The 26,388-nt window shown below is 38.9% G+C and overlaps 1 protein-coding gene and 1 long non-coding RNA gene across 2 annotated transcripts in view; one reads left to right on the top strand and one right to left on the bottom strand.

The window, feature by feature from the left end:
- The window catches only part of LOC144208525 (uncharacterized), a 121,337-nt gene that overhangs the window by 59,987 nt on the left and 34,962 nt on the right, over nucleotides 1-26,388 (top strand). Inside the window, exon 3 of the long non-coding RNA XR_013328890.1 lies at nucleotides 10,923-11,005. This is a non-coding gene — a long non-coding RNA (uncharacterized LOC144208525). The remainder of the gene's footprint in view (nucleotides 1-10,922; nucleotides 11,006-26,388) is intronic.
- LOC144208524 (neurexophilin-1) lies at nucleotides 3,260-20,659 on the bottom strand. Its single transcript, XM_077734424.1, has 2 exons — nucleotides 20,273-20,659; nucleotides 3,260-7,343 (listed from the first exon to the last, which is right to left on the bottom strand). Exons 1-2 carry the CDS (start codon nucleotides 20,315-20,317, stop codon nucleotides 6,570-6,572), a joined length of 819 nt encoding a protein of 272 aa, XP_077590550.1. The 5' UTR covers nucleotides 20,318-20,659; the 3' UTR covers nucleotides 3,260-6,569.

Below are 26,388 nucleotides of genomic sequence, written 5' to 3'. Positions count from 1 at the left end.
TAGACCTTAAGGGAAACATGTTGATGTGTGAAATGTTTAAGACGGGTTGGAGTTTGGAATGTTTTTTTTTTCCTGGATTATTGGTTGGTGTCCTGATCAAATCTAACATTCATCATACTTGGTAAAGTCATTTATCAGCGGGAGCTGGTAAACGGCCTAATTCGCTGAGCTTTAGCTGGCATTTTTTCATAGTTTTGATACAAAATGCACATTTTGTAGTTTGGTAAAAGACTGGCGTAGTAAACTATGGAAGACTTTTAGTATTTGGCAGCTGTGAACAAGTATAAAAAGACTCCTGCCTTCAAAATAATTTGGTAACTCTCTTAATAAGAGAAAAAATTAGGCCGACACCTGCTTTACCAACATTCAATAGTAATGTGTATTATTAAAACAAGTCTAATTTTCAAATTACCTCCATGGAAGCCTGGAAAAAATGACCCCTGTACCAATATCACCAATATCATCTCCATTGAAACGTGTCTCTTAAAACAGAAAATGTCTTTAGGACCTCATCTTGGAATTGGACAGAAAGTCAGTCATTTTGGACAAATGATTTCTCATTGCTTTTGCTGTATTTTCAAAGTTAAATGAATATGCCTCTGACCAGTGTAGCCCTTTTTCAGATCTTTTTGTGATGAGCTGCTATGTATGCACCATTTTTGTCAATCCAATATGCTTTGATGCCCTCCAGTTTTTCTTTAATTCCATCAAATGAAAAAAAAACTATCCTGGAGTTGCTTTCATGCAATAATAAGTTATCCAAGCCTCAGAAAAGGCAGACTAATGAAGTATACAGACGCGGGGCAACCTATTGCACCCTCTTGATATTAAAAATGCGGGAGACCGAGTCCGTAAAATTTACAGAAATAGATTAAAAACATAATAATTGTCATGGGAATGACGTAGCAGGAGCAGCATCTTGTTATTCAGGAGATCAACGGAGCGAACAATGAGTCAGCGCCGTCCCTTCTGTCTTCTCCCACTCGTCCTCTCTCCTTTTGTATCATTTGTCCACTCGTTAGCCAGACGAATATCAGTCTCAATTTAGAATTCCCTCTTTACACGGTTCCTACGTAAGCGAACAACCAAAGACAAGGAGGAGGAAAATGTGTTTTTTTATTTTTTAATGTAGCTAATTTTACATTGCTTAAACGTTGCAACGCCTGAAGGGCTACATGGAGAAGGAAAGACACTTATGTGATGTGACAAACTGAATATGGCTCTCAGTTACAAAAAAAAAAGTCCCTCTTTAATACAGTTGCAGTTTCTCTTCTTTTCTTCTTTCAGCCTCCCCAGCGTTTCGTGGCCCAACTGAAATTGAATTCAATTTACTTCTTAATTAAATCTCAGACAGGAGTTCAGCTCGGCTTTAAACAAGATCGATTAAGGCGTGGCTGGTAACGACGGTCCCAATCTATTCCCCCACTGCTCATTCTCTTGTTTCTGGACAGGAAGCCCATCTGGGAATAACCTCATGATGAAAGGGGAGCAAAAAGATGCAGGGCGGTCGTCTAATTGGAGAGGAGCATAGCCAATTCCAAGGCTTTTTAAAGCGTCTCTCTTCTCTCATTCGGCAACCAAAGGGCATTTTGGAAAGAGTGATGGCAAGCCGGAGCGCAGTCAGTTGAAAAATAATCGGTCGGGTGTAGTGAGCGATAAGGAAGATGGTGTGCCTGTGGCCTTAAACGCTGCAAAAGTAGCAATTAAGTATCCTCAAATAAAAATCAGAAGGTTGGATTTGTAGAGCTTTTTCTAGGGTTCCACTCCTCTCATATAAAGTAGAAAGAGCAAAGCTGTTTTTCGCAACATTTATTTGGAGTTTTTTTTAAATAGGATGGTCTGTTTTAAGATGGACAGCAATTAATTTACTTGCCATAGTAGTTGTTTTCAGTCTTCTGTTTGTTCTTAGTATTGCAGGGTTAAGGCTACTTGTCTTGGGTTACAAAGTTATGTTTATGACTTTATGCTTCATTCATTTATTCATCATTATTCTTTTTAGTTTTAGCCTGAGAGACTGTAAACCCCAATGTGAAGTAGTCCCACTTTATTTGTTGAAGTGATTGGAATTGGGCAAAAAATATGTATATACTCTATTTACACTAATGCAACTAGGAAAGGAAAAAATTACAGTGACAGAAAAAGGCAAGAAAATCACAACCAATAGCTAAACTCATCACATTGGATTTATGTTTATTTATGTAAAAGAAAATGCTGAAATTCTACATAGTTCCCTACATTGATTTCAATATGTTTTCAGACTTTTTGACTCTTAAGTTAACGTAGATACATATATTATTTAATTGACATATTCCATTTAGTGCTCAAGATGCCCGGCATCTTTATGTGAAGAAAGGGGAATTTTTTTTAGAATTCCAAACAGATAATCACCAGTGTAGTAATGGGTTTTAGTACTTGATCCCGCCATTATTCCATTCTGTAGAGCTGAAGCTTCTACCAGCTGACAAGCACTGTGGACTGTTTGCCAAGTATTTACAGGGAACATATGGAGAAAGCAAACACTTCCCATTTGCACCATTTATTCTGGGCATGGTAAAAATGTCTCCAGTTTGATTGGTTTAAGGGTAACATAAAAAAAAAACTGAATAAACTAGAAAAAAGGGAAAAAAGCTCAAAACTGTCTCAAACTAACACTAACTTTAGACTGTTTTTGCCATTTTTATTAACTCGAATGAAGATATAAAACTGTCTTTTAGTTTTACAGCTATTTAAAAATAGTCAATTTTACTTTGAATGAGCTGAACAATAGTTCATTGCAAATATTTTTTATTAAATAAGCAAAAAGTACATAAGGATGACTATGTAAAAATAGTTTAAACATAACATGAGCTCTTTAAATGTACTTTGTGTGTCACTTTCAAGGGGATAATAGCCCCCTGACACAATATTGGCTCCAAATTAAAGTGGGTTTACCGTCCATGCCTGAGAGGGTAAAAAGTTTAAGTACAGTGGCCATAAAGTGTTGGGAAAAATAGCTTCAAGCAAGAGAGAGTATCCTGGGCCTTGTTGGTAGAAATGCTCACAACCACCAATGGCCGTAAAAGGATGAACAATAAAATAAAATAGCTAAAAGTACATTTTGGTATTGAGCCTTCTTTTTTCCTCTTTGTGGGTGATGTAACAAGAAAGGAAGATAAAGCCAAAGACTAATTTGACTGTTCACATTTTCCCCGAGGGGCAACTAAACCCAGAATGCCTTTTGTAGAACTCAAGTGAATAAAGACAACAACTACACCAGCAGTGACAGAAATTTTCCGAATTTTAATGTGAATGTTTAAAAAAAAATAAGCACAGTCATCCCTGTATAATTGATCATCCACGTGACAAACAAAATGAAAAAATGCCACATTTAAATACCACTTTATTAAGATCTGAGTCTTTATAGTATATATATATTTATATTTATACTTATTTGTTTATAGTTGTTTTTTTGTCGCTGTCCTTTGCTGAGGTGTTGCAGTCTCTAAGGCCAAGTAGATCCGCCAAGTGTGGGGGTTACTCCTGGTGTCTCTTAGTCCCATTACCAGAAGTCTTGGGGGGTTGTTGCTATTGCTGCTTATCCAAGCGGGTAGCTACGAGGCCCAACTATAGCATAGGCTACCACCCACCACCCACCATTCCCCAGTATGTCTAAGTGCAATGCCGCCTTCTTTGTCAGGGCTTGGAATTGTGTGGCTGCAGGGGCCTACGTACGTTCCATATCCAACATAATCCAGTTTTACCGAAAATACTTTGAACACAGGACAAGATGGTTGTACTTTCATGATGGGATGGATTGGAGCAAAGGTGAAAAAGCATGAGCTCTTACTGCTAAACTCAGCAGGGTATTATCTGGCTTGACTGCCGTGATAACGGGGGTGCCGGATAGCTTTGTGGGGCAAGAGTAAGGGGGTTCACAGCCAGGTAAAGGGAGGCACAGTGAGGTTAACATGGCTGAGGAACGTGTTAACGGATAGATGGGGGAAATGGAGGCAAAATTGTGTGTGTGGGGGACATGAGTGTATGCTGTTCCTTGGAGCTTTGGAGCTTTTGGCTTTTCACACGGCTTGTGATTGGGCTATCTTTAGTCTGGTAGGTGTTGAATTCTGCAGTGGATTTTTGTTTGGTGGCACGTTGATGTGAATTCAGAGACTCAACCCTCTCCTAATTCGTACCTTTTACTGAGCCATTCCTGATATTTCCCACCTTAATCTTCCTTAAGCCTAATCTTTAGCCTGAACCCAACCTCCAAGCCTCTGTTAACATTCATTCAATTCTTATTAAGAATGAGATTGCAAATGAATGATTGAGTTAATTTGAGTAAAACACACCTAACTCCAAAACTGGTTTATTGCACATTGCACATTGCCAGCAAGGTATTTGTCGAGGGGGAAGCCTCTGCAAAAAAAGGACTATCTAAAAAATTGCTCCATTCAGCAGATGTACACCATCATTTATTAGATTCTTGCTCGGCCGGTGCGGCATACTTTGCCCCAATGTCAGATTTTTTTTATTTTTCGGGGCGCAGATTCTTCCCCCAAACCGCAAAGCAAACAAGTTTGTAATCGTCTTGAAAGTTGGGCTAACAAAGAAAGCAATGTTTTGTGGTTGGAGTTTAATTTTCAGGTAAAAGTGAGGAATTTAAATGGTTTCGTTTTTGAGTTTGGTCTTGATTAATGAATGGAGAAAGTTGTACAATACTACACTGTAAAAGATGTTCCTTTTGTAACGTTCAAATTAAAACCTTAAAGGATAGCAGATGGTAAATTGTCCAATGCAGCTGAGGGTCCGTGTTAATTCATCGTTGTACGTTGCCCTCCATCATTGTTTATGAGACACGCCAGCCAACGGCCATTTATCTTAATGAGAGCATTTAACTCACAGCTGAACTTGGAGCTAAAGCATTCCGGCTGTTAACGTCCTGCCAGCCATCAAGGAATATGTTCGGGCCCCTGGGTGAAAGCTTAATTAGTTCTAAAGGAGATTAAATTATACGCAATTATTATGATAATATTTTCATTTTCTGTCCGATAACGGGGTGAGCGTCGTGAGCCAGTGTGTTTGCGGAAAGAGAGAGAGAGCAATCTCGCTGGTAACAGTCAAAGTTATCAAGGCGTGAAATCAGGAATCTTGACGGCAACAAAATGTAATTTTTTTCTCACCCGCACACACAGACGAACAAACCAAAGAGAAGCATTCTTTTACATTCTAGTTTAATTAAGTGTGGGTTTTTGGGGGCTGCCTATACCTTTTCATTTACACTTTAAGTTAAAAAAATGAAGAAAATAATTTACATTTATTTTAGAAAAACTTTTTCCATCATCTTCCATACCCTTAATTGCCTATCCCAACCAACTACGTTCAGGAAGTGGGTTACACTTATATTCTTATACTTTAATATATCATTTATTCATGAAATCATTAAATAATATGTGGTCAAGTCAATAGAAAATATAAAACTGTATTAGATGGCACAGTGTCAGAGTCCCTAGCACCCCAGCCTCACAGTTTAGAGGTCGTGGGTTCAAATCTGCCCTTATCAGTGTATTTTCTTCTCCCATCTCCATGTGTTTTTGATGGTATATTTCCTTCTCAATTTCCAGCTTCTCCTTGTTGTTTATGTTTTGTATCACTTGGGCTTTGTGTAGTAACACGTAGGGAGAGCTGGCGAGCGGTGTTGTGTGAATCCACACCTGGGAATGCTCTGAAGTTGGCTTAATGTTCTGCCAACGGCTCGCTGAATTCCAGCAAAGGTAGCTTTTGCCAGAGACTGCCTCTCAGCCAGTGGGCTGAGCATTGCTCCCAAAGGAGCTGGGGAGGGCAAAGGCATGTACGTGATGGACAACTAGAGGCCTACTTTAATGGGCACGCCCACATAGTCCTGCATTTGGAAGGCAGGCTCTACTTTCCATGATTCTGGAAGTCTATTTAAAATCATTGACAATATTTTGATTCTTTAGATTGGGCAGCTTTGTTAACATTGCGGTTTCCTATCTGATGTGTTACCACAACCGGCATGTTGGTGTTTTACATTCAACTGCAGTAAAGTATAAATGCTCAAATAGTTTTGTGGTCATTACAATGTGTCATTTTTTGACACATGGTACTATATATTTAAACGGTTTGGAAATTGAAGTGGTAATGTTTTAGGCAAGAGGACGGCGGTGTTAAAGGTGATATCGGAAAACTAGGACTTGGGCAGTAAGTTTAGACTTAATGCAGACTTGATACAAGCATCAAATGTTTTGCTTGTTTGGGAAAGGCACAGGCTAAAATATTCCTGTTTGTGAGAGGGGTAGTAGGTAAAAGCCAGACTCTACATGTGAGGGACATTGTGTGAAGGACAGTGACCGGACTTAATGAAGATTGACTCGGTTTGAGGTAAGAACTTGTTTGTTGACGCTGACGTTCTGTACCGCATTGTGAATGCCTTGTCCCGACTGCAACTAAATGTGCATATGTATATTGTTTGAGTTTTGCATATATCTTTTACTCCAGTCAGGCTACACAGTGGCAAAACAATACGTGATCCTGTTCCCCTCTCCACGCCCTCCAAACCTGGACATGTCCCCTTAGCCTGATGGTAAATAGGGCATCTCATTGTGGTAGTTGTAGTCCGGGCAGACCTTTTGTACCAGGCGATAGTCTGTGCTGTAAAAGGAAATGTAGATGCAGATGACTTTAAAAGGCTTGGAGCAAATCCAGGAGACGTGGCTCTGGATCTGCTCCTGGAAACAGGTCTTGGATGGGTCGTAGTTGCACAGCGAGGTGCGTTTGCTGCGGTCCACCTTCTCGTAGTCCACGCGGCAGTTGAAAATCTTGGAGTCCTTAGGGTAGACCACACTCTGGCGCTCCAGGTCGAACTCCACCGCCTTGACCGGTGGAACCAGGCTCACTGAGATGTTACCCTGCCCCGTGGAGTTGTGGCGGAAGTAGACGCTGAACGTGCCGTTGCCGTGATCCACGATCTTGCCGGTGATGAGCAGATTCAGCCGTACGGTCTTGATGTTAGAGTAGAAATCTCCCCAGCCGAACATCTTTTTAAACTTGCCCGTCTTGACGATGGGCCGCCGTTTGACCCGAGAACCCGAGGCATCTGGTTTGAGGAGGTCGCTGCCCAGCATCTCCCAGAACTCCTGCTTGGAGAATTCTTGCTTGGAGAAAGCAGCTGGCGTGCGATAGGGCAGCTCCAGCGAGGTGGCGTTGGCGGCCCGACCTCTGCCGTGAAGCATCCAGCGACTCAGTGGCGAGAGGGTTGCCTGACCGCTCAGGAGACCCACAGTCTTGGACGAGTCTCCCGAGGAGCTCCTCGGGTTCGATGAGTCCACCTCCTGACTCAGGGAAACCTGGAACCAAGAAAATAGAGGGAGAATCAGTTAAAATCAGTAGTTCAGTTAAAAAAAAAACTGAAATTATTTCTCTTGCTTGGCTAAAACCTGTGAAAAATCCATCTCTGCCTTTGCCCTTTTGTGTATACATAAATTATTTTTCTAAAGCCCCCTAAATGCTCCCTTCCATTTCCTGCATCCCTACTCTTGGGTCTACCAACCTTGTTCCCTTGAGTGCGACACCATTCGAACAACACAATACTCAAAATATGACAATCTGTGCCTTACTCCTTTCTCCGTTCATTAGCAAGGAGTAAGGAACGTGCCACGAAAACAAATGAAAGGTTTAATCAATATTTAATTTACCGTTCACACCACCTGTGATGGTATCCATGACATTTGATCAATGCGATACAGTATAGCGTGTATAAATGTTACAAACTCGGCAGGTATTACATTCTATGGTTTAGCTTGACTGCCCAAGAATTAAAAAAATCTGTGGTGTGAGTTAGTCCCAAAGTAATCCAGCAACGGAATGCTGGAGATGCCTCAAGGGATCCCACAATTGATTCAGACACAAAATCCAAAATTCAAGGTCCGTTAGCCTTGCGGTCTTTGGCTGCCCGCTCGATATAGTATATGCCAGGGTGGGCTATAATCCTGTTAAACAATAAAGCTGTGCTATTAAGAAACGCTCTCCAAAGGTGCTTCTCACACGCCAATGAGCCCGATCTGCAGACGCAATTACAAATCTTCATCATAGGCACCGCTATAAAATACTCGTGAAATTGATCTTTCAGTTTCTTGGGTGTTTTTTTTCCTATTCTGTATGTTGCAGTGGTCAGAATACGACCGATTTAAGGAGGCCGTTACAAAGTGTTGATGCCCTATCACGTCTTCAGTGGAGCTCTTTGTTGCCGGCAGGAATTACGAGTTAGCCTTTCAGTTCAGTTTTGTTGCCTGGTCATTGTGTTTGAACAGAACTTTCATGTGGAAAACTTGGATTACGTTCACCCTATACTCAGAAAATGTAAGACTGCCTTTTATGGAAGTGAAGTATAATAAGCTTGGAAAATTAAACATATATTATATGTGTGATAAAAGCAGCCCAAAGCCTGTGAGATGATTGAATGAATTATAACATCAGATGAAACGTAACTGATCATTTGAGTTAATCTCAATTCAATCAGAGTGAATGATGTTCTAACTCATTGAATAGTGTCACTTCATTTTTGGTCTAAGTTGTTTTGCCAACAGAATAAATCATAGCGCATGGTCCACCAAAAAAAAAGGTACTATTTTGTAATTGGAGTTAATACTGTCACATTGCTTTTTTTCGTAAATGGAGTAAAATATAACAGCCTTTTACAGCCCTACTCGTATCATTGTTAGACGCCTGGAAGGTGCATATTTTGTACTGTAAAAAGAAAAATGTATACATTGGCTATGAATGGATTTAATTCAATACGGGTCATTCACAAAAAAAGTAAATTACTCGCAATAGGAATGAATTATTCTGTATATTTAAATAAATTCAGATTCTGATTTGCGGACCCAAATTTACAAGTGACTCGATCTTGCTAGTATAAAAATGCAAAGGTAACTTCAGTACACCCTTAACTAAACACACTTGCCATCTATGGGGGGTCAATCAAAGATCGTCATTAATTCCTTCAACTAAAATCTTAAAAGAACAAACTTGCAGCTTCATCAGCTGCACAGGGGAAGCCATTTATCGCCTGAAAATATTTGGGTTTGGAGCATCAAAGTGTTGGAAGACGGCTGAGTGCACATGGGGGTTACATACAAAAGAATAAAGACTTCATGTCCAATTAGCACATGCAGTCTTCTAATTAAAAGAGAAAAAGTGGCGGCCAAGAGATGAGACGTCCACTCTGTGCTCAGCGGTGGCTTTTTGAACCAGTGTTCGCCCCAGCAGAGTAACGGTGGATTATTCTGCCGTAATGATCTAGACGAGCAGGTAGTTAGTGTCGAGAGTGGCCGTGATGACACCTTCCTCAGGGAGTGGGATTCACATCTCGTTTAAATGATGGGCCATGCAAATGCAAGTCGGTTATTTATTATGTGGATACAGGTATGTGGGTAGAAAAGGAGTGGGCTGTGAAACAAATCATGATTCTAAAATATATAGATATATATGTAAAATAATTTCATTAATAGACTCTGCAAATTTGGGGCAAACGTGCAAATCATTGTATCCATGCGTCTACTTGTTTTTTCCAATTTATTTATTTAACAATGATTTTAGTATAATAAATATTATTGATTATATGTTAATATCATTTCCATTTATTAGGTATATGAGAAATAGTATGATTTGAGAGCTTTTTCAGTTGTCAAGGAAATATTTCAACTCTTATCTCAAAGCACATCAGTACATGAAATTGTGCTTTTATGTTATTGTTGTTGTTTTGTTAAAGCAACTAACAAATTTTAAATAAGCTAAATTTGTGTTAAAATGAAAAATTAATATTAGGAAAAAAGTGAAAAGGACCTCAAATCATTCATATCATTGTACCATATGTAGCCCGGGGACCCCACTTTACACAACCCTGGATTAGCTGGTATTTTGCATCTAATGCGCCACCAGTCATAATGATGATGTCCTATGGGAGGGGGAAGCACACTTTTACTCATTTTGTGATTCCTCACTTAGATGATAACCGATGCAAATATAAGGTGTGTGTAGTATGTGTGTGTGTGTGTGTGTGTGTGTGTGTGTGTGTGTGTGTGTGTGTGTGTGTGTGTGTGTGGGTGTGGGTGTGTGTGTGTGTGTGGGTGTGTGTGTGTGTGTCTACCCACAGAGACGTTGATGCCGCAATGCATTATGCATGCGTCTCCGTCTACGCACCCCTTCCATCTACTGTCCTGACAGCAGCAGCTTCCTCGGGGATGATTAACTCAGACTCGTTTTCATTCTGCCGGCCGGATTTGTTACGACGCGACTGCTATCGATTTTCTGTCCTGCCAAAAAAACTCGGGATTTCCTCTCATAACAACGAGGAATTCCCGCCGTTTTGCCCTTTGGTCATAGATGAGAAGATTCCTGCTATTTCTTTCTTTTTTTTCATTCCCCGTCTGTAATCTCGATTTCTGTGAGGCGAGGCGGTCAGACAGGCCTCTCTGCTTATTACTACTATATTAGAGTTGTCAATCAAAAGGCTCGGCTACCCCATAAAATCATGGTACCTTCACTTATAAGAGGCCAAATGGTGATGGAGTGCTTAGCATGTTGTGAGTGTGCATGGTTTGGTAGTCTTATCGTGCCCTGCGATTGGCTGGTCACCAATTCAGGCCCTTAGTGAGCTGGGATAGGCTCCAGCACCCCTCCGATGTTTCCAACAACAATAATGAAATACTAAAACATTCATCTAATTCAACAATTATTCTTATTCAGAAGTTTTTGGTTCTTGTTTGAGTCAAAACTTGAGGTGCACAACTCTAGTGGATGGTAAACTAATAATTCCTCTTGTGAATTACCATTTTTAATGTAAAATATGGGACTTTTTTTGTGGATAAACTGGTATGAAAAATGACTTTCAACTAATGTTTACTTTTTCTTTTTTTAACTCGTAGATAGTCACCTTCATTGTCATCGCACTCCTTAAATCCATTGCTACGGAGGATTCATCATTAAATGAAGCTAATCATGGGGAAAGGTAAGTCCAAAGTTTACTTTGTCTTAAACTGTAAAAAAAATGTACGTGTTTGATTGACTGTGGTCACAATATAACTCCCAACCACCAAATATCTGCAAGTAACTAAAACCCACCCCCACACTTGTGTAATTTCTGCCCCAATATGCAAGCAAATGACCATTCGATCAAAAAATAAGGTAAGTCCACATTTTACTTTGTTTTAAACCATAAAAATGTTGACTGTGGTCACATGATAACTCCCAACAAGTAATAAAAACCCACTCCCAAAGACAAAAGATAATCAAAAATGCTTCTATAATTTCTGCCCCCATATCCAAAATAAAATGCCCTTTAACCAAAAATAAGATCCTTAACCCTAACAGTATCGATATATTATTTCATTTGTCTTTTTAGGTTACTTTTTGGATGTAAGGCCTAATTTATTCCACCTAGTAGAACAAATACAACAATAAGGCAAATGACATTTTTCTTTTTTTAACTGTATTTTAAGTGTAAAATGTTCAGGCCAGTTAACAACTTTCCAATTTTGATATCAATGCGCAATAGTACAAGCTATGCAAGTGTATTATATAGATGTAAATCCATTATACTTTTATGTTTAACATTGTGGGTCGTGCATTTCGTCATGGTGCTAAGGGGTGTCTGGTATGCATCGATTTGCTCTGAATTTGCAGCAGTCTTTGACGTGTTTTTTTTCAAAGTGAGTGGTTTGAAATCTCCCACTGAAGCGATTCCAATGCAAGCTGTGGTTTTGATGACCTCTTTTCCCTGCTTGAAGGCAATTTGTGCCGACTTCATAGCTTAGAGTTGTATTCTGTAGCATTTCCTCTTGGCCGCGTGCCAAAGTTTTCCCATTTCCTCGAATTCTTCCATACAAGTGTCATCATTCCTTGTGGCAGAATTTGCTTTGTAGTTTCTCGCATGTGTGCAAACGCATCTCTGAAGAAGTATAAAAGACTTGTGTAAGAGGACACCCGCGATTTTCCTTTAATTTCCCCCTGCGCTTTTGTCTTTTTATGTTTCATTTGCATTTGTTTGAAGAGTTGCCATCCCCGGCGGAACGCTGAATCATCGTGAAAAGGTCGCTGTGGTGGTGGTGGTGGTGTGACACCTCCATTTTTTTATTGTTGAATATTACAACGGGCATTACTTTTATGCTTTACATCCTTCCGGAAAGAATGCACACGGCTACAACTTTGTCGCCACTTTGCATTTAAGCATGGAAAGGGGGGGAGTATATGAGGTGTAAGATTTAACCATCAGCAGCACGCTTTCTAACTTTTACTTGTGCAATGTAAGCAAAATGAGAAAGGATGGATTGTTGGGGAAAAGGACAGCTAAGAATGCAAACAGTAGAAAGAAGACTCATTTCCATTGAAAAAAGCTTTAACATTTACTATCATAAGATTTTCAATGCAATATTTTTCCTTAAACTGGAATTTGCTTTTATCAGAAATGAAGCCAACCTAACTTTTTTTTTGTGCCTTTTTCTGGTAAACCGCAGACTTTCTGGGCCATTGTAATAAATCAAGTTTGGAAATTAGTGACCTGTAAGAGTTAAAGTATAATATGGAGATATTGTTTGTGCATGGATGGGTAAAAACAAGAAAGAAACAGTAATACTGCCCCACTTTATGGATCGAGTATTGGGTATTCACTACATTGTGGCTTGGATCCAACAATTATCTCTGAAAAGTTTAGTGGAAAAATCGTATAAGAAGAATAATAATACAAAATGACATCTATTAACCCATTGGCAATGATAGATAGATTTTTTTTCACTATCTATTGTCTATCTTTGGGAGTTAAATAAACAATAAATGAGGTATTTCTGTACATGTGAATGGAAATGAGCTAGTCCAAATGATATCACAAAAATGACTTTTGTAGAATGTCAATCTAAAAAAAAAATCTATGATTCTGTTGTCGCATCTTAATTGAACCTTTCGCCATCTCTTTGAAGAGCATTTTGTAGTTCTGGCTATCAACAAATATGTCGCTGTCTAAGCTCGGCTATCATTTTTTATCAATTTATACTCATTCATCGCTTTGTGTAACGGCTAATTCCTGACTAACTCTAAAAATTGACACACAATGGTCTAGCCTACCGCACAGATTACCCAAAACCACATAGTGATCGGTGTTGGGTGGCAGCGATTTTTCCCGTTTGTCACATGCGTTTAGTTTAGCAGCGTAAGACACAAGACAGCCGGCGAGGGCTCCGTCGTCGGCGGTAATTGCAAGTCATTCAACCTGAGTGAGCGCCCGCCCCTAGGCCCCTCCACTCTCCACGGGGAGCGTAATCTCTGCTGGCCCTCCCCCGGCTCCGACTAGCGATTACCAGCCTGTTACCGTGACAGCACTTTATCGCTGGTTCCCGTGGTGATGCAGGGTCACGATTGGCATAAAATAGCACAAGCGAGAAGAGGAAAAGCTTAAGTGAGATTTGAAACATCAATTCGGTTCAATCAGGTGATTGGTGAAAAGGTAATGTGCCAATTTGCCACGTGACATCATATTTGGGTTTGTTTTCCCTTTTAACTCAAACAATTGTGCAATTATAAAGAAAATATGGCTACTTTGGAATTGCTGTTACAAATTTTCACCTTGATACCACTACATATAATATACTAAACACTGTAGTATTGGATACTGCATGAATAAAATGTTAATTTCTTTAAAATAACCCATTGGCAATGATAGATGACCAATCACGTGGCCCTTTAAAACCTCAATTAAAACTCTTTGTGAGTTTTTAAACTTGTAAGTACGTTTTATCTAAGAACTATGCTGGGGAAAAAAATGTAAACTTGTTAGAAATTAAATAAAGATTTGTGAATTTTTGTATTCACAAGATTTTTTTGCTTGCTACTGTTAACTTCCATCAAATATTTAATTGCCTAGGAATTAATTCATTGTTTAGGAACTCTTTTGAGGCTTTTTAGTATGGTAGGAAATCCCATTATCTTGGGGAAAATATAATCTCTTTTTTTCTTGCAAACATGTTGTGAGAAATTAAAAGCTCCATGCCGTTTTCTTAATATTTCTGCCTGGGAAGCAGATGAAGGCTGCCAATGTGTCTGGACAGAGCTGAAAAAAAGCTTGCTTCCGATGGCGGGGTGTTGAAGCAGCGCTCGCTTGTCGTCTCCGTCTCGCTCAAATCTTCATCTCTAATACGACATCAATTTTTAATTAAAGAGCAGCGCAGCTCAGATGTCTTAAGTGTCGTCTCAACCGCTTTATTCGCTTTTCTCCCGCGTGTCTAATAAGCTCGCCGTGGGAGCTCTCCCGAGTTACACGATTAAAAGTCTGAAAAGGGCTTTCGCCCTTAGAACTGATTATTCCTAGTCATTGTGTGTAGGAGAAAAAATAGGTACTTTCTCAAGAAAGATTCGACTCTTGATAAGAATCATTTACCTCTTTTTTTAGGGAGTAGAGGGACTTTGTCATCTATTCATTCGCAACTATCCGCCTACCATTGTATGGTCTCTAAAGACTGGTTCGTTTCGTATGCTCGGCTGGGCGAAGGCTGTTGAATTGTCAATCACGTTTCTCCATGATAAGATATCGACCAGTCGGCAGTGGGCCCTGGGTTTGTCCCCTGCTGATGAACAACTTTAAATGACGCTCTGCCTGCTGGCTTACAGCTAAAATGCAACATATTTTCATCCAATTTCTGTCGCGTTAGGGGAAAAAAGACATTTAATATGTGCGATGTGACAATGAAGAAGGGTAGTTTTTTTCTTTGTGGGAAAGAAATAAGGCTGAAAGAGAATTAAAGACAGTAGAAATTAACCATACCAGAATAGAATAGGATCTCTAGATTATTGTTTCGGAACCAATGTGCCGCGGGAAATTGCAAGAAGTCATAGATTGTAATGTTTGTGGAGAAAAATCATAATATTAGGAGATTAAAATCAAACTATTGCAAGGTTTAAACCGGAAAAGTCATTTTGTTGCAGTTTTTTGGTTTTACGCGCTTCAGCTTTTGTCGACGATAAGTCTGTGTCAGAACAAAACTGCTCTTTGGGTAATGTTAGGAGAGTCAAGTAACTTTGGGAGTAAAAAAATGTTGTAATGTTGCAAAATTTAAGTCATTTTTGTGTGTTGGCATCACGTGAACTGAAGTTTCTTTGGTTTTTATCTTTGTCATTGTCCATAAGTGTGAATGTGGCTGTTAACGGTTACTCAAAATTGGCAGTTCAGTTCAGAGCATATTCACCATTTTGCCCAAATCTGCTGGTTTTGGTTTAAGAAGACTCTAAGTAGGATAAGATAATGAATCAATGGTGGAAATTTTACCACAAAATCTACCACAGTGTAATGTTTCTGAGCCATAGGGAGAAATTGAGGGTATGTGGACTCACTTCATAGGAATACAAATTAAAATAGCAATTTCCTAAGGAATATAATAAGGCTCCACAGTGGCCCTGTCTTGAAGTTGTAACATGTGACCTGTTACTGCCCCCTCATGTTTGGACAGGAAGTAGATTGCTGTCAGCTCCATAAACGGGGGACAGATCAACCTCCTCATCTTCTGAACTGATCGAGCCTGCCGCAAAGTGAGCCTTTCCAATTAAAATGGCCGAGCTCAGTTGGATGGATGACTTTTAGGAGGCTCTCGGGGATTCCTGCGGGGGAATTGAGGATATATGAAGCGGCGACAATTTAAGCATTCCAAAAAGCCCGTATGAGTGCCCTTTTTTTAAGTCCACATTAAGTGACCAATTTGCATCAAAAGAAAATATGAATATAAATACCTTTATACAGGCTGTAGCTACTGTATATAACGCCATATGATGTGCATAGTACTGTGTACATGTGTGAATATGTATGTGAAAAGCACTTTTGGGAGGCATATGCATTCATTCATAGTGTTCAAGGAAAAATGTAATTGTTTGAAAGATGGTGGATTGAATATAGTAGTATTGGTGTGCTTTGCTGCCACAGAGCCTGGACAGATTTTCATGATCAATGGAAAAATAGTGTAAAGCTTACTTTTGTTTCTCCCCACTTGAGTTGAGGCCTTCTTTTCAGTTGAAGGAAACTGTTAAGGAGGTTGTGTTTCGACAATTCGATGAGACAAAGTTCTGGCCGTGACCTGTTTGAGATTTTGCGGCATGGTGTCAACAGACCTTTTGTCACCTGATATCCCAGAAAAATTGCTGATTTACAGCAGTTTTGTGAAGAAGAATGCTCCAATGCTTCTTCTTGATGTTTTTGCACATTACAATAGGATAAATGTGAATAGTAATATATGAAATTGAACAAGGTTCACATATTTCCTCCTATCATAGTAAGCTTCCCACTGAAATAACTTTTACCGCTGTAAGCAAAATAATTTTAGACCTTAATGTAGCTTGTTTCCCAACCTTCATTAAGCTAACACGTATTTTCCATTTTTAAATAATGATGATCTCTTCTCAGGTTGCTCTCTAATTGACTTAGTGCATAACTCAGTGGGCACACTTAAATGAACACAAATCTCATCCTTTTCTATACTGTAAACTAACAAACCTGTTTATTTATTTATATTTTATGACCTTTTTCAGTGTAAGTTACTTTCCGGGCTGCAGAAAAGACTTTAAAACATCAACCTATTCCCTGAGAGTTTCCCCAAATGTTACCAAATGCTGGATATATTACTACATTTTTCCGCTTTCTCCCCTTAAAGTCATGAATAATTTGTTTAAATTATAGTTTCATTATAAATAACTCTAGCTGCAATATTGGCTTTTGAGTCAAACAAGCCTAACGCACTTAATTGCTTTTTTGGTTGGGGTACAAAGTGTTCTGCTTACTCCCACTGTGCTCAAACCCACAGCTTTGATTAAGAGTGGAAAGTAGAAAATACAAAAATACATCTCATTTTCAATATCTGTGTGAAATTCCTTCATCAGAAACTGTTGATTAGCTTTATATTTCTAAATTAAATGCCCACTTAGTTTTGTCAACACGCTTGATCAAGAAAGAGTCCGTTTTAGGGGATTTTACTGACTTAGTATTCAGTGCACAAAAGTAATAGTCTTGCCTACTACGTTTAGGGTCAAAATTTCTCATGCCTGACAAAATCAGTTTCAAATGCGTAGATGCTTTTGCCCACTAGAAATGAGATCATCATACAGTGAATATACTAAAACTGGTAGCAGTTATGTTTAGAAATCATTACAATATTGATTTTATATAGATTTTTTTTTATATTTTGGTAGATCTATCACAATAATTCATGCAGTATTTCAGAATAGATGCATGGGTACCACCACACCTCCCAAACTTGTTTTTCTTGCTAAAAAATATGAATACAACAGCATTTTATAGTTGTTTTGAGCACTTATCTTAGTCAATATTGTTTCTGAATAAGAAACCCTGAGCAATTTATCATTTTTTTAGTGTTTTGTATGGATTTGGCTAACATTTTGGACCTTCTCGAACATGTGAGCACCAAAAACTGCTTTATTCTGGATAATAGTGGAGGCTACACTTGGATGAACACAATTGAATAATAGATAGCGAGTTCCATCCGCTATAATGGTGTTAAAAGGTAATGTTGTTTTTGTTCCAAGGCAGAATTCTTGTCTTTAATCTCAGTGCAGGTGTCTCTAATGGAGTGTCCGGTGACTGTGTATTTCGCAGCCATTTGCAAAAGATCCCCACTGAGTTTGGGGTCTCTTCTCTCTCCCCCTCTGGTGGAATTTCATGTGGTTGCGACAGAAAAGATTGAATTTTAAATCATCCTCTTGTTAATTACAATTTTTTTTCCCTCAATTCACTTAATGCATTAATGGGTCCGTAATTTATTAATTTCATGCAGTTAATGAATTAGCCGTGATCCCTTGCTGATGGTGTTTTTCATCTAACAGGCATGGAAAAGGGGTTAAAAAAATAATTTTAAGAGCTTTGAGACTGATAATCCTATTATCCCCAGCATTTTAACTATTACCTGAATGTTCACAGCCCCTCCCTCCAAAAAAATCTCCTTTAGCACCCCCCAAACCTCCCTCCCACCCCCTTGGTTTTCCATAATGAGGCAGCTGAGCCCGCGGGCTTCCGAGCAAGAAGAGGAGAAGGATGTTTTCAACTTCCCTCGTGTGACTAAAGAGCTGATTTCTCATTAAAGGCGGATTTATTTATTTATTTATTTTCTTTTTTTTTGTGCAAGCGCACATGAAAGGCAAGTGGGTGAACTCAATATAAAACACAAGGGGGATTTTGATGCATATTTCCACGTTTTTCTATTGTGATACATCTATACAACTGTAAATCAGACATATTTTGTTATTGTACTTCAAAAAGTTGTTTGTGTTGCAACCTGATGGATAGTTTGGGAAAAATCCAAGGCAGTTTGATTACACAATATAAATTTTGGTAGACCTGTCTTTCATGAGTAGACCGACAAAAGTCCTTGGAAGTCATTAACTAGAATTTACAGACAGTCTACAATTAAAGTTTTAAACAGATATTTTGAGTATTTGAAGGAAAATGTACAACATCGCTTCATTTCTCTTTTGAGATTTTTCTCCATTTGGCTACCAAATTGAAACTTGATGTTCTGGACAGATAGCAACCTTGTGAATAATTTGATTTTTTTTGTCATGGTCTGTGAACAACAAGGTTGATAACTCATAAAATAAATGAAAAAAAAATGTAAAAAAAAAAATGAAAGTGGAGTATAACTGAACTATTGTAGTGTATGAAGATGGTGAGAGTCATTAGCGCCCCCTGCTTGCTGAAACTGTCCTCTAAGCTCAGACTTTAGAATTTTGGATTTCTCTATAAAATTGGGTTAATTGCCTCTTCATAGTCGCCCGCATCTTCAATTGTTGTTATTGTTTTTGTGCTATAGTGATGGATTTAAACCAGGTCACTATGAGTGAGATTCGTGTCTATAGTTCACATACGGTGCATGGTTCCCTGTCCATGGTGCTGAAAAGTGCTAGGTGGATCATTTTGCGAGTATTCAGCACCATGAGTAAAAGTGCCTGAAATTTTCAGATAAACGTATTCATCCCTTTGTAAAAGAATTGAAGGTCATTGATGTTAAAACTTTGACCTTGTGCATACTCTTTAGGTTTTCTAAGTTGTCTTATTCACGCAAGAAGTGCAGTAAATGATCGGAGAATGAAGAAAATAAGATTTTGTTTTATGTTCTTTTTAGGGGAAAGAAAATTTTGTCGTGGACATTTTACTTGTTTTTTTTAATTGTATAGCCAGGGTCATTTCTTGGGGGGAAAATATATCACAAATACCCAATATTTCATGTTCCAACTGACTCAGAGGTTAAGAAATCTTTTTTTCCCCACTTTTCTTAATAGAAATTACTAATTGGTCTGATAGTATGCCACACTAGACAAAAATGTGACAATTAGGAACACAAAAGTCAACAACTCCCATCCATACTTTTGACCACTTAACTGCAGACATGGATGTTCTTATTGGGATTTTTTCAACCCCAAATGAAGTGATATTATATATTTTCTACTAGTACATCTTGATCATTTCTAGTGTGAAATATGTTGTATTATCAGTTGGCAATTACAGACATGACTTTCTGACCCTTGACCCAAATTGAAACACAGTTAAACTAGTTCCAGACAGTCTTAGCGAGACATGTAAACTAATATCAGACCGTAGAACACTACAAGTCAGTACAGTGTTCTTTGGCCGCATGACTCGGGGTGCAGTAGGTCAAACTAAAGTAAGCATGGGGCAAACATGCACAAGTCCACATAGTAAAACCAGATTTGAATCCCAAATCTCAGATCTGCGAGGTGACCAAGAGATCACCAAATTGCTTGTCCATACCTCTATTTTGCCACATTTTTTTCATTTCTTATCAGGGTGATATGGGGGTGTTGGACAGGCTCAGGGAGGTTTACACTGGATTGGTCGCTAGGCAATCAATCGTATGTCACAAAGATTCTTGTTGTCTACATTTGACCTTTTTATATGGCTGTTATTTGGGAATAGGGCGAGCAGAAAGTCGGTTTACCCACAGAAAACCTACATAAGCACTGGGAAAATGTGGATTTGAACGCATTGCACTTACTATGCACTTTTATTAACATGTTTCAAAATAGAGTACTTATTTTTACATTTTATGTAGTGAAACGTATCTAGACTAAACTTTTTGAGCCATATTCTGACCCAATGACTTCTCCTCGAATGGTGTTCATCAACTTCTTAGTCAATTTTTAAACAGCTGCATGCTACTGTGCAGGATAAGAACCTCCCTAAAAGCCCCCCATAGTGTGACTATGTCCTCCTTACCAAACAAGCGATTCCGTTGAGGAGCAGAATGATGAAACCACGCATTGTTCTGCCACGCTTGAAAAGCCACAACTCTTTCCTCCTAATTATTAAATAAACACCTCCCGCTTCCTCCTCCGTCTCCTCCTTCTCTTCTTCTGCCTCTTTACGATCCTTCGACACGGGGTCCGTCCCGGCCGGCGCGCCGTCCCGTCATGTCCCTTTTCGGGGCTCCTTTAAGCCACTTTTTCTTTTGTTCTTTCTGCGTTTCAAAGTCCAGTCAATTAGCCTTGACTTGGGAATTCCGTGGCTTTATCATCCATGGCAAGAAGTTCCTGCAAATTGGGCATCCCTGGGAATACTGGGAAAGACGTTGAGTTGAGACGCAGCCTCCGGGTCGGACTGAGCGTTGCTGAGCTTGAGAGGAGCCGACACTCGTTTTAACACCTCTCTCTTGCTCTATCTCTCTCTCTTTCTCTCTCTCTCGCTCGCTCTCTCTCCTTCTCAGGCCGCCTCCTTCTCCTCTTTTCTCTCTCATTCTGTGTCTCTTTATCTCGGTCACCCAATTTCTCACGTTCATTAGAAATGCAATGCGCTCCGCCTGTTGTCAAATGCGTCTGGCATCTCCCATAAGACCAGCGGTATTTAAACTCGTACATGAAAAGAGTACATTGGGAAGTTAAAATCTGGATGAATGTAGTGGGACACCCATTCATGTTTAGGGAAACCTCGGCTTGGGTTTTATGGCTGCAAATTTTGTTGACATTGCTTTTGTCCATCTTTGATGTCTTTTATCAGTTTCATCCTTTTTTAGATTATTTTTCCTGGTCCTAAATGATGGTTTTCGGATAAATAATCCACATTTTCACACAAAATGAAGTGTGATTATTGACCCTACAATTAGACTTAGCTCCAGTATGTCTAGCATTTGATTCCAAAGTTTACAAAGTCACTATTCACATAACCGTGGCTGCATCATGCTGGTGACATAATGAATTTTCCACATTAATTTGACCACGAGCCGCATATTATTCACCTTTCCTGACATGAGTGGGCGTGTTGCAAGCATTCTTTATCTTGGCACTGTTTCAAAATCTCATCTGAGATTGTTTAGCATGTGCATCACGTTTCTTGAACAAATAATCACCGTCGTCCATTAAATCTGATCCTTGAGCACTTCTGCTCTACAAAACGTTGTTCATGACGTTCTATTTAGACATCTCTACTTTAATTTTCCTTTGACAAATCCTCTTGCACTTGAATTTAACTATGCTCTTACCAAATAAGAAATCATTATCAATTCAATCCTGTGTTTGTTTTATGCAGGCAGGCAGTGTTTTCCCCACAAAAGTTAATTGATTTTAATTACCTTGAGCACAATATTCATGTCTTTATTTTATTGATGGACCCTCAAGCATGCATTTCTTCCTCAACTCCCTGTTCATATTAAATTACTTATATTGGATTTTTTTTTTTCATGCAGAATATAAACAGGCTCTCCTTCAAAATATAACTATAATGGCTCCCAAAGGTTTTCTTCTGGTTCAGACGGTCATTCTCCAGTCATCCAGTCTATGGTATGAAATTCTATAGATAGCATAGTTATATATAAAATATTCAAGAAGAATGTTAAGATGGAAATTAGATTCATTTCTTCATCTATAGTCCATAACACAAATAAAGACAGTGGTCTAATAGCCTCAGTTCATTAACATCAGGTTAGCGGTTCTCAATTCCGTCTTAATTACAAGCATAGACTATCTTTTTGCTTTGTCTTGTACTGCCCGAGAGGGAAAGGCGGCATGACACGGTCAGTCCGGGTCGTTATTTTCTTCGTTTGGGAATAACCTTTCCCCACCCGAAGATGAGACACTACGGTGCAGGGTTAACTGAGGCCAGGTCGTGGGTTAATTGGCTCAGCCTAGCAAACGGCAAGGGACGCCACCTCGGGAGATCGAATCCGAGAGAGGGCTGTTAAAGCCAAATGCTGCCATTTCCTGCTCAAATGCTTTATTCAACCAGCCTCCAACAATGGAAAATATAAAATGCATCTAAACCAAATTCTGTATCCACACATAGATCGTAGGCGTGCTATATCCCCGTGATCCATTCAATGCCAATTGAGTTTTGACCGCTCTTGGAATCTTGCAAAACACTTCTTGAAGTAGTAAAATTGAGAAGTCGTCGTTCTTTTGATCCGAAAATAACACAGAGACAAATGAGGTCTAAATGGACTGAGAACAAACAAGAAAAAAGCCACATTTATCTCCATGATCTCTCGAATATCGCAGTTAATGCACACCGGACATTGTCAAAAAAACTGCAGAATATGATCACCATCATTCTAACTACCAAAATACATGTTTTTGCGCCTATTCAGAAATACAAGTACACAACTACATTCATAAGAAAGTGTATATTTATTAAATATTACAGCTATAGGCATGTCAAAAGTAAAACTGTAATGTATTAGTATCTAAATGTAATGTGTATATTTAAAAATATAACTACTTTTAATAATGAATGTATTCATAGTGAAAATAGTTCCTCTCAACTTGATATAAATAAATAAAAAACAGGTAAATAAAAGTTTTAGTCAAAGTCCTTTACCTTCTCGTGGCCATGGGTTCATTGTCTGCGATATTCGAGGGATTACTATTTGCTGTATTCAGTTTCTTATGTACCACGTATCCTTGAGATTGCCATAAGACGACTGAAACTGACCTCTTCTTTTGCCCTGGAATTGTATTCAGCAAACCAAGGCATTAAGAATTGAAATACTATACAAGGCAAATGCACTATAACAAGTTCAAATTATTGAGAAGCAACTGTAGCTTGGTTTGTATGGATTTGAGACATGGAGAATGGCCAACACCATTGTAAACAAACTAAAGACTAGCGAAACGATGCGTCAATCTCCATCGACAAAATGATCAATTGAGTAACGATCCAATCCAATCGATCCAAACCATCATTCACAACTGAAATGTTTCAGTCAATAAATTGCCAAAACATCAAACTTGCTTTGGTTTTGTTGAAATGTAACGGATTGTTTCCAATGTGAACGTAATGTATTATTGTTATCAAAAGCCCTTGCTTTGAAAATATTCCAAATTTGTTTATATGCCAGTTATTGTTATGAGCCAAAAAAAAATCCTGGTGGTCCCTTTTGGGTGCATTCTCTTTGAATTCTTCTTCCTATTCTATCTCCAATCACCTGAATCAGTGCCAAGAGTTCCATCATGCAATTTAACGTGCAAATGTCACTGCCTTATGTTTACATAGCAACCACACTGATTGGCTTCATCTTGGCATCATCGACCGTCAGAGACATTTCAATCAAGTCATCGATCAAAAAGCTACTCGTGTTAAGCCAAACACAATGACGAAATGACTTACTCTAAAATACAATAGCTTGTTAAAGAATATAAGATATTGTACACATAAGGCAATATTGGGGTAAATTATTAGGATCCATGCTAGAAAATCCCTTAAAATACAAACTGTCTTACTTTAAGAATACAGCAGGAACCTAAAAGAACAACAGATTCCTTGAATATGTCAGCAGAAATCTCGGATTTTGCTGTAGTATTAAACCCAAATTGCCTGTTCCTATAACGGTTATGTTTAGTCTAAGCCAGGTCTTAAATTTGACGGAAGTGGCATTACATTTCTGTCTCTGATATCCAGTCATTTCGACACATGCGCAAAATGCCAATCATCTTTATTTTCCCTTCCTTTGTCTCCCTAGTGGAATCCACCCTGAGGCTAAACGTGTATGGGAATAATTCCAGGCCGGGGAAATGGGGGAGCGATCTGAGAGAGGAAAAACATTGCGCCCCCATAAAGGGAAATGAGGCTCCCTGGTCCATGATTGCCGGCAAAAGTGAGCCTAATAAAAGGCATCCTAAAACGCCTCACGTTCTCACCCGCACACTTTGACTTGGGCTCATAATTGCTGGGCCGTAACTCACTTTACGCAGCCTCCTGGGAAAGCTTGCTGATTTTCCACTCAATCGCCAGAAATTATTTGCTGCTTGTATCCCCTGATATCATCGATTTATCTTAATCTCGTCCCACGTGATAGGAAATGCATTGTTTGTTTTGGCCTTTGAAATTCTTGTTGCTCCCTGTGTAATCCAATTGGACACACTCATTTGCTTTCGAATGAGAAGAAGGCTGCAGTCCAACAAGAAAAGGCAGTAGGACCACCATCATGTTTATTGTGAGCATAGGTTGCCCTCTAGCGGGATTTTTCAAAAGGCAGACTCGAAAGCCAATTTTGAGATGCTGGAAATCTATGACAGGCAGCTGGGACAGGCTCCAGCACCCTCCATGACCTTTGGGGCTTCAGTAAATGAATTCATTATTGTCACTATTGGCCACAGTTGATCAAACATGATAAAAATGTCTTCAGGTGTGGTTGACCAGTTATTTTAAAGGTTCACACGATTATAGATTTAAAGATTCTGTCTATATATTTAAAGATAATGTCACTGTCGTCCCCTCCCTGTAAGAAATTCAAAGTATTTTAGGGTTTTAAAAAGTAGGAATTATTGTTAGAGCCACCCTTGTTGGTACAAGTTTTGTGTTTTTAAACACAGTATAATTTTAACACTCTTCGAATAGTTGCTTAAAGACTGTACCTTTTACTAGACTTAAAAATGTTTTTTTAATACATTTTCTTATGGTTGGTAAGAAGAATTTTACTAATATTTTTGTGCAAACTCTCTTTCCCCCATATGCAATAGAGCTTTATTCCAGTTTTAATCAGGACTAGTCCTAATCAAGTGGTTGCATTGTTTGCTAAGGCCAAATGTAAAACTCAATATACATTTAGCAATATAAAACTATTGCCCCTATGTTGTTTTGGAAGATACTATAGTGTCCTGTTGACCTCATTGGTTGGGCTTGAACAATTAAATATACACGTTTTGGGGTTTTCTCAACCACAAGGTGGAGCCCAAACCGAAGGAAACTTTCAAAAAGATTTCAACTTCCCAATCTTGCCACATACAATCATTTCCAACTGTATTCTTCTGATAGCATCAAGATGAAAAACAAAATAATTTGTCATAACTCAAACTATTTCCTTTATTTCCCTTCCAAAAATCGCATTGTGGGTTAATTGAGTTGAAGGGTAAATGATGGACATTATGTTTTCCTCCGGTTACAGAGAAGGAGTGGATTACTTCCAGACACAGAGGGGGCTGGATTCATCCAAATGTTGCTCCAAATTTAGCCACGCTTATGTTTTGGGCTTTGGGAATGTAATGTAGGCCTGCAGACATTGTTGTCATTGATGGATAGGTCAAACAAAAAAAAATATCTGAAGGAAACGATGGAGGTTGTATGTATTGTGCATCTGTTTTGGATTAATTCCAGTTGATTTCCATGCTTCGCTCTATCACATTATTTTTTTGAATTCTGGGTGGTTAAACATGTCAGCTAGGCAGCGGATCACATAGCCACGCATCATGGTCATAAAACAGAACTTATTGGCTAGGAATGTTGAGATCCGCTTGTTGTCGTTGGCTTTCTCACGGGAAAAAAAGAGAAAGTGACACTTGAAGTCGTTGGAATCTGTCAAACATTACTCCTTCGTGTCATACAGATTCGAAACATGCAATACAAAGTACTAATATTCACTGAACCACGTCTTTTTATAGTGAGGGCCACCTTTCCGTGAACTCTAGGACGTAGCTGCATTCGAGTTATTTCTCCAAATTATCCCAGTGGGGATAATGATCTTAAATTTTATGCTTACAAAAATGGCAGAAAAAGATGACAAGGAACAAACTACTATTAAGTTGATGTAATATAATGCAAGGCTGCTGCTGGTAAAGACCACATGTGGAATCCTGTATGATTCTATCATGTGTCAACTGCCTTCACAATATGAACATCTTCGCCTCTGTACAGTGAGAAACTTTTTTTTTTAAGTGTAAAGCTTTACAATTCGTTCCAGGCATCCTCTTACACATTTGCCTTTCCCACTTCAGAACCTCTTCTTGACTTGGTTCCGGTTCACAGAACTCTTCAAATTTGATACTTTAACATAGAATCCAGAGAGAGCAGGATATTGACAAAACTGTGTGCACTTTCGAGCAGACATTTAAAAGACGTCAGCATCTCTT

The sequence above is a fragment of the Stigmatopora nigra genome, chromosome 15 (assembly GCF_051989575.1).
Source record: "Stigmatopora nigra isolate UIUO_SnigA chromosome 15, RoL_Snig_1.1, whole genome shotgun sequence".
Lineage (NCBI taxonomy): Eukaryota > Metazoa > Chordata > Actinopteri > Syngnathiformes > Syngnathidae > Stigmatopora > Stigmatopora nigra.
This window is presented reverse-complemented; position numbering and strand designations above follow the sequence as displayed.